This window comes from Sinocyclocheilus anshuiensis, unplaced genomic scaffold (genome assembly GCF_001515605.1).
Source record: "Sinocyclocheilus anshuiensis isolate Anshui unplaced genomic scaffold, SAMN03320099.WGS_v1.1 scaffold1480, whole genome shotgun sequence".
NCBI classification, from domain to species: Eukaryota; Metazoa; Chordata; class Actinopteri; order Cypriniformes; family Cyprinidae; genus Sinocyclocheilus; species Sinocyclocheilus anshuiensis.
The window spans coordinates 42,694-52,135 of NW_015540932.1; the positions used below are offsets into that span (position 1 = coordinate 42,694).

The following is a 9,442-nucleotide window of genomic DNA, read 5'->3' on the forward strand; positions in this document are numbered from 1 at the left end:
TTTGGAGGGCCAAACAAAGTAGTTTCGCTTTCACAACGAAACACAGCGTCTCCACGACATGGCCGCGGCGGCAACAACAATACTACAGCCAGAATAAAAGTTACACCTTCTTTCTTTGTGTATACATTTGGGCGGTGTTATGCAAATCTTCCCACACAGTGACGTAGACATGTGGGGGCGTGTTTAAACGAGGCGTTTTAGGAGGGCGTGGACGAGTCTTAACTTTTATAAAGAATATCTCTTTGGGTTTGAGACTTTAGTCTTTGCAACTTTAGGGATCTTATCTATTCACGAACAGCTTGTAACACTCCAAAGAGAAAGGAAAACTTGAAATCGCATCATATGACCCCTTTAAAGGACATTTCTGTGATTATTCTTCAGCTTTATGGCTAAAAACCAACAATGCTAAAGCTTTTTCCCATGATTATATGATTCAGCACAGAACAAGCATTAGAAAAGCAAATAATTCTTGTATGTTATCAGGTGCTAGCCATCTCAATTATGGGCTTTTCTGAAATGAGCTAAAATGAGGAAACTGCAACTACATTTGATCTTCAGAGACTTCATAACTTTTTAAGACCTCTCACTCCCTGCCATGACTTAAAATTGAGCCCATTACTCACCCCCAGATTCCCAGCAGGTCTTCCGGCAGACTGCCTCATGCCGGCACATCTCATTATGCCAAAAAGTCTAACTTGTCTAATATCCTCTTTGATTCCCTCATCTACAGGATGCAATCTCTGCGCAAAACCATGACAAGCACTAAAACCAGCCATGAGCACAGCGAACCAACACACAGAGCTCATATTTTCATATCAGCATACCATAATTAATCCCTAAGAGCTGACTTCTTTTTTTTCTTGCTTTTATCCAACACTTACTTGGAGCTACAGATGCCTTCTGTGAAAAAGGACAGTGTTAAGATGATGAGGACATCACACACGCTGTTAAAAACAGGCACGTTGGTGTGGAGCATGCAGGCCTCGTGAAAGAGCGTTTGAAGTCCCAGGCTCTCCGAGGAAGAATTTCACTTCCCTTGCTGTAATCCTGAACTGCTCAAACGTATTTGCATTAATGAGCCTCATTTATGGGTGTGACAGATTTCTGTTTGCTTTGGGTGTCTCCGATTATTTTGCAGGATTCTTGTTTCCAGTAATAGCTTGGATGATGGTCACCGTACCCAAATAAACAGGTGGCACTATGAGGATAGACCTTGTGAAAGGGAACTGTTGTGCTTTTGAAGCATATTTCAAGTAAACGTCGGGCTTCATCTTGAAAGCTCAAATTAAATAAGTTCATTGCCGGACAGGTGGTTTATTTGGATTTGCCCGTTCTCATTGGGCACTGTGGATAAACCACATAACAAGCTCCAAACCTTCTCTATTATCCAGCCAAGCTAGCTGGAGGCCCCATCCCTAGGCCTGACACACTTTTTCCACCTTATTTTAACATAAGAGTGGATGTGGCCATTTGTAACTTCCAGTGTCATCAACTTCCAGTTATTTTAGCTGTACAAAAACAGTCTTATTATGCAGCTTGATATTACAATCTGGTGTTTGTTATCATTTTAATGTATTATCGTAATCATAAACACACTGCTTTGTAATGCAAATAGTTTTAGTTCTAGTTATTTACCTATATCAACTAATGAATCAGAAGTCACATTCACAGAAAACAGCTTACTTCTTCTGTGTTGCAAAATAATGTGGATAGACTAAGGTCGTTCACCCAAAAATAAATATACTATAAATTTACTCACCCTCAGGCTATTCAAGATGCAGATGAGTTTGTTTCTTCATCTGAACAAATTTGGAGAAGTTTAGTATTGCATCACTTGCTCACCAATGGAACCTCTGCAGTGAATGGGTGCCGTCAGAACGAGAGTTCAAACAGCTGATAAAAACATCACAATAATCCACAAGTAATCAACACAACTCTAGTCCATCAGTTAACGTCTCGGGAAGTGAAAAGCTATATGTTTGTAAGAAACAAATCCATCAAGATGTTTTTTTCTTTCAACTAACTTCAATCTCATCTAAGGGTTGGGATTGAGTCTTCTCTCCATAATATTGCTTTCTTAAGTGAAAAAGTGGTCTCGTCTGAATCAGGACAGAAATGCGCACAGATCAGGCACCATTTACAAGTGAAAACAGTCCAAACAGTTCGAAACAAATATGTTGATGCATTTTGATATGAGAGAACAACAGGGGATGGACTTCTTCACTGGAGGAAGCGGTGTTATTTAATGACTTTAATGATGAATTTGTTTATCATAAACATGCAATGTTTCGCTCAACAAGATGTGAATTGATGGACTGAAGTCGTGTGGATTATTGTTATGTTTTTATCAGCTGTTTGTACTCTCATTCTGACAGCACCCATTCACTGCAGAGGATCCATTGGAAAGCAAGTGATGTAATGATAAATTTCTCCAAATCTGTTCCTTCATCTACATCTTAGATGGCATGGAGTTGAGCTAATTTTCAGCAAAGTTTTATTTTTTGTGAACTATTCCTTTAAGCAGATGGCACAAAATTTGATCCCATTGTATCATTGAGTCTACAATGCAGAAGAGTGAATATCAGCGAGACACATATACCACTAATAGGTGCCAGGAAATGACCTGGGCTAAGGCTAACAAAGTATGCATATCACTCAAACACAGCAGAGCCTGTTCCCCAATATTAATGTCAGCAATAATAATGCTCATTGTGATGGCTGTAAGCTGAGCCTCATGCCCAGCGCTTAGACTGAGGGCCAGGGCCAAGTCAAGCATCTATTTTGTGTAGCTAACAAAGTATGCATATCACTCAAACACAGCAGAGCCTGTTCCCCAATATTAATGTCAGCACTAATAATGCTCATTGTGATGGCTGTAAGCTGAGCCTCATGCCCAGCTCTTAGACTGAGGGCCAGGGCCAAGTCAAGCATCTATTTTGTGTTTGTATCATGGCTGTCTGGCTGCTAAGATTTTTACAAGCTAACAAGGAAGCCTCCTCTGTCTGGCATCTCGTTAAGTCCCACTGAGAATCTGCAACCTACAAATACCCACAGAATGATGCAATAGTCAAAGCTGTAGGTATCTTTATGTATATTTAAAATATTATATTTAAAAATACAATACTGTATTTAATATTTATTTATTGTTGTTCATTTTTGTTTTATGTTTTGCAGCATTTCCCCAAAAAACAGTAAGGAAAATGTGGAAAAAGCATTTAGTCTAATCGATTAAAAACAGAAATATTGCAAAATATTATTACAATCTAAAACACCTGTTTTCTTTTTAAAAGATATTTTAAAATATAAGTTATTCATTGATGGAAAAGCTGATTTTTTAGCTGCAATTACTCCAGTCTTCAGTGACATGATCCTTCAGAAATAATTCTAATATCCATCACAGGAATAATTTAATCAAATAAATGCAGCCTTTGTGAGCATTAAAAAATCTTACATTCTAAACCTTTGACCTGTAGTGTATTTGCACACTATAGAATTATTTTTTTAATAATAATTATTTATTATTTAGCCACATTAGCCAGTTATTATTAGTGATTCCTTGCAATGTAAGTGGAATGCCTGTGTCTCTTTCATTAAAATGAAATGAGCAGAGTCAATTTTCTTTCCACTTAAGGTTTAAGTCACTTTGACACTGTCATTTGACATCTTAAACTCCCTACTAACATTGTGCCATGCAATATTAAAGGCTCTTTAGCCAGCCAGAGACAAAGCAAGACATTTGTGATCAAAATTTAAATATTTTCCATGCAATTATCTGATGGTCATCACGGGCACACTCACACAAAACAGAAACAACATAGTGTTTCCTTCTTCACTTCACAGGACAGGATTTTATTGCATAGATGGTTTTGTGGCAGTGCCAGATAGATGACTGGGCATTTGCAAAACAAATAGGCTCTACATTTAAGACAATGTGTATTGGTGTCTGTAGTCCCCTTATGCAAAGCAGCATGTGTGGATGTGGCCAGATATAGCCGTATATGCTAAGAGAATACAAATGCTGTCTGACCAGACCTGCAGGCTCATACCTTTTGTACCTATTTTTCACCTATTGTACCTTTTTAAAGCATCAGATGATTCAATGTTTTGATGGTTTAAATACAGATCTAAATGCACCTAGTGTCTATTCTGTCCTACAAAGACAAGACACAGTAACCTTTTGAACTGGATTGCACAATATAGATACATCAAATTAGTCAAAAGTGACAGTAAATACATTTATAATGTTGCAAAAAGATTTCTATTTCAAACAAATGCCGTTCTTTTGAACTTTCTACTCCTGAAATCAAACATATCATGGTTTCCACAAAAATATGAAGCAGCACAACTGTTTTTGACATTGATGATAATAAGAAGTGTTTCTTGAGAGGTAGGCTATATCAGCATATTAGAGTGACTTATATTTTGCTTCAAATATATTCAAATAGAAAACAGTTATTTATATTGTAATAATTTCACAATATTACTGTATAAAAAACAGTTATGAAACTGCAAAGTTGCAAAAAATTAAACCATTGGTCAGGCATATGCAGCAAGCTGTATTTTATCTTTGGCACCCCCTACAAATATGTTCTATACACAACCCTCCTTTCTTAGATCCACTGAATGATTGTTTGAAGCAAGTTTTGAATAGTCACCTCTGTTTTTCTGTGGTTTCAGACATCTTACTGTCAGTGACATGTGTGGGAGGAGATGGCAGCTTCAGACAAAGTATTGCATTCATGTTCCGTTACTGTACTGTTTTTTTTTCTTTCCCACACATTAACAATGGAACTTGATGGCTCAGAGAGTTTATGGTAGGTTCACACACTTTAAACTAACCGCCAGCAGCCAATGACTTTTGCTGATTTTCCGTGTACAAAAAAATGCAATATTTGCATACTTAAATAAAAGCTGAAACTTTTCCAAACTTTAGTTTGAACGCTAGATTTCTTTGCACAGTAATAATTTGGATCACTTCATTATTTCACTTCAAAAACTGGCCATATTGGTGTTTTTATTCAATTTCAATCCAGTTTTCAATGGTGATTTTAAGCATTGATTTTATCTGAACATCAACATATCCTCATTGAGCCAGCAGCACTGCTCACAGTCTCCAGATGTAGATCCAACTAACAAAAATAAAGAGTATTTTTATAGATCTCCGTCAGTTCAGACAGTGTACAAAACAAAACATATGCAAAACAAGAAATCTGATTGGTGGTTTATACATACCGCACCAACAGGAAAGGCCAGAACAGCCATCATCCAGTCTCGTAAGCTAATCAGCTTCCTCAACTGTCTCTCTTGCTCCATACTGGCACTGCCTTTTGTCAAAAGGCTTGAGAGGTCAGTCAGGACACACACTCCAAAGAACACCGCCTGAATGACCTGACATGGGGAATCATAACACACTGGTTAGGAAAAGGTAATGTTGTATACCCAGAAGAAATGGGACACATGTCCCATCAAATTTGTAAATGCAGCTTCTAAAAACTATGATGTGACATTTTCACTTTTACATTATAAAATAAATGAAAAGTTATTTTAAATTGTAGCAATATCTCACAGTATAACTTTTAAGATATTAGCCGTCAGAGTTCAAAATGTCAGAGATTAGTATATATAATTGATAAACTGGGGTTGTGTGGATTATTATAATGTTTCATCAGCTGTTTGAACTCTCATTCTGACGGCACCCATTCACTGCAGAGAATCCACTGGTGAGCAAGTGATGTAATGCTAAATTTCAGATGAAGAAACAAACTCATCTACATCTTGGATGGCCTGAGGGTAAATCAATTATTATTATTATTATTTTATTTATTTATTTTATTTTATTTTTTGTACAAATGTTCACATTTATTTGGGTTAAATATTCCTTTAAGCCGTAACTGAAAAGAGCAGGCAAAACTGACTGAGATGTAGCTTGGTCCACTTTTGTTATAAATAAATAAATAATATAAAATTTCAATGTGTGTGTGTTTTTTTTTGTTTTTTTTTGGAAGGCCTCTCATTGACATGTAAATCAAAGCTGTCTTATAAAAGGAACACAAGGGGAAGTTGAAGGGAAACTTGATGAAAGCCATGCATTCATCTTTGGTTGTCTCAAAATAGAATATGAGTATTTCTAAGTGCCATCATTTTCCAAGAGCAAACAAACTCACATCACAGGAAACAGAACAATATACAGATACAGTTGACAAGCTTTAAAATGTTACAATGCATGACAGGCTGCAAGAAAACTGCCATTGGAATAATTTAATACACAACCTTTCCTCCATAACCTATTTCTCGTCTTAAGCTAATATGTCTTTTTTTTAGCCCATTTTCCATTAGTGAACATTCGTGATGAGAGTGTTCTTTGACATTAATTTAAGGAATTAATGAGGGTTTCTTTATTATATCTCCTCCACAGATATCCAACATGCAAAAAAGTCTCCCATTAATGCACTCTTTAATATTTCATTCGTCATTATCTTTCTGCTCCTAAATTTGTTTCCTGGTGTCTGAAGACAGGAGAAGCCCTGCTAAGGCTTCATATAAATGTTCGATTTGTCCAAAACCAATCTTTTATTGGAAAAGTCTTAAATCCCTATTACCAGCCGCCTAAAATTATCTATTTTTCTCACTCTACCCTCACTACGGCTTTTGATCTTTGTTTTAGCTGAGCTTTTTTCATATAATTTGAGAGTTAAAAAACAGCCACGGTGCAAGGACATGAAGCCAATAGAGGCATTAAATCATTTATTAGCTATACAAAGTCGTATTTTGTGCTTATAAACAACCACAAGGATTCCTGGACTGAGACTCAAGTCTCCATGAAATCTAGCGAATTGCTTGTTTGAGGCTGGGAATAATAATAATTGGGCTAGGAAACCTCAGTTCTTATCAAACAACAGACCGCTACAGTATACTGCCGAAACAGTGGCTTGCAAGACAGTCTTAGAAAATTAAGGTAATAACATTTAGCATTCATGATAAAAATAAATGTCATAAAACAATGTGCAATTGTATTAGTTCAGATGCTATCCATTCAAATGCTCCTTTTCAGACTGTGAACAGACTTTTTCCAACCCTATTTGTCTTAAAATCGAAGATTTTAGAATTAAAGTTACAAAGCGTTTGCAACATAGCAACTGCTCTCACAAAAATATAGGCTGCCTTTCATCACAGTAATGATACACTCAGAAAACCTGTGCATCTGTGCTAATTAAACTCTGCTGATTAATCCATGGGTATCTCATTGTCAGATCACTGAAAGCTTTCGGCCACACTTGACCAGGCACTTTATGTATGACACTGAGAGATCAGTTCTATGCCAGGCTCCTCAAGTGTCCTATTGTGAGAATGGAAAGCCAAATCTGAACCCCTGTATTTAATAATTAATGAAGCCTGATGAAAACATAAATGGCTAAAATCACAGTTAACACAATGGTAGTTACTTAAGAGTGTTAATAAATGCAACAATTCTCCAGTGGAGCAGATCAGTTGTGGATAGTGAGTGCAAGCATTTGATCCAGACGTACTTGCATTTCTTGTGCCAAGATGAGATAATCTGCCTCTCTGAACGTGACATGTGTTTATCATCTGTTCTAATATTAGTTTCACAGAGCCTCATCATCCAGGTTCATTATAGCAATGCTATGAGTGGTGTCAGAGGTCCTTAAATGCTGTCATAATGAATCATTATACTATTACACAAAGCAGCGCAAACAATAAATCACTTCCCTATCTCTTTATGGTTGTAGGTGAAACTGAGTCTAGTTTTTCTGTGCTTATAGACAATGAAAGAGTTTATGAATAAACCTATAACTGTCATTCATCACTGTGTTTTTTAGGTTACCAAAACTATTAAAATAACTATTTTTGTACATTTATTTGATGTGCAATGAATGAAAGTTTGGGGTACGACTATTTTGGCAGATAAGAAAGTAACATTTCTTATTTTTTTTCAGGTTTCTTTGATGAATAGTTTTATTTGAAACAGTAATATCTTGTACCATTATAAATGTCTTCACTGTCACTTTATTCAATTTAATGCATCCTTGCAAATAAATGAAAAAATCTTACTGAGCCCACACTTTTGCACAATAGTTTTATATGTTAATTGTAGTACAGTGACTAGAGTGCGCTACAATTTCAATTAAGTACTAAGGATTGTGAGAAAAAACATCACAAGCGTTATGAAACAGCATAAGGTTTGAAAAGCTCCATCCACAATAATCCGAATACATCTGCACAGAACATATCTGTGCATGAGATTATTCCCAAACAAGAATGAAAAAAAAGAGCAAACAGTGCACTGGAACAGATGTGTAAATGTGAAGTGTAACAAAACAACTTTTATTGCTATTAAAAATCACTCTTCGAAAAAGGGGGAGAAAATGGGCTGTTTATGTGGAAAACATGAGTCATTGGCTCACAGACTGTCATAACAGTCAATGCATATGTGCGTGCTGCAGTTGCTGGTGCCTAATGTGACCTGCATTTACTCGAACAGACTGGTCCCTTATGCCAGAACAAAAGAAAAGGATGCTTCAGTTTATATATAAAAACTGTAAATGCACCCTTAATTTGTCCTCCTATGAACTGCTCGTAATTCAGCACAAGCCTTCAGAAGAAGATACATTATTAATGAGGATGTGAGATATGAAAAGCATGACATCATCATTAGATTTAAAAAGTAATTACGTCATGTGATTAACGTTTAATGCTCCGTAAATATGACCTAAGACTATTTGTGTTGGCGTTTGGACTCCTTTTTGCAGGAACCTGCATATTTCCGCATAACGGGCCTGTCTATATAATGCATTATGGAGATGTCATATAAATATACATCAGGCAATGCATGGGAACGATGCACATGCACTTACCAAATCTATGAACGTAAGAAACTTCCAGCTACCGCCGTATGTTTGATGCGCGGGCATGTCTATGGCTTTGTAATTGCAGAGGATGGAAAAATAAGAGAGGAGTATCGCTACTCTGAGGATCTGTGATGGGATGAGCGCCATTTTCCTTCCCCCGTCGTATTTCCGTCTCAGGAAATATCCTGTCGACAGAGGGATGCTTTTGTGCGGTGGGGAGGAGGAGACGTTGGTGGAGGCGGCGGCGGATGTGCGCGAGAGGTTGTTGGTATAGTAACAAGCATCGCTGCCTGTGCGGAGCAGCTAGTGTGTCACTGTTCTTGTGTCCGCGCATGCTCATTGTATCGAGACGCTGATTAGCACCAGTACTGAGTTTCGGGGATCTGTTTTGTTTGTTCTTTTCGCTTGTCTCTCACTAAGGTAATCTTTTTCTGGATTTGCTTACTGTCCTAATATAGCACAAAATGTTTAGATGAAACACTTCGTCTCTATTGTAGATCATGTTCTCTGTTTACTGTTTATCAGAGAAGGCAGTTTGTGTTCAATGTTCATATACCAAAAAAAGATGCAGTTAA

The 9,442-nt window shown here is 36.9% G+C and overlaps 1 protein-coding gene across 1 annotated transcript in view; it reads right to left on the reverse strand.

Annotated features, from left to right (window-relative positions):
* LOC107689442 (androgen-induced gene 1 protein-like) overlaps positions 1–9,151 on the reverse strand; it is a 36,972-nt gene extending 27,821 nt beyond the window's left edge. Inside the window, 3 exon segments of the mRNA XM_016487419.1 lie at positions 5,233–5,388; positions 8,874–9,094; positions 9,097–9,151. Of these exon segments, the coding sequence (XP_016342905.1) occupies positions 5,233–5,388; positions 8,874–9,094; positions 9,097–9,151 (432 nt within the window).
* Positions 9,152–9,442: the final 291 nt, after the last annotated feature.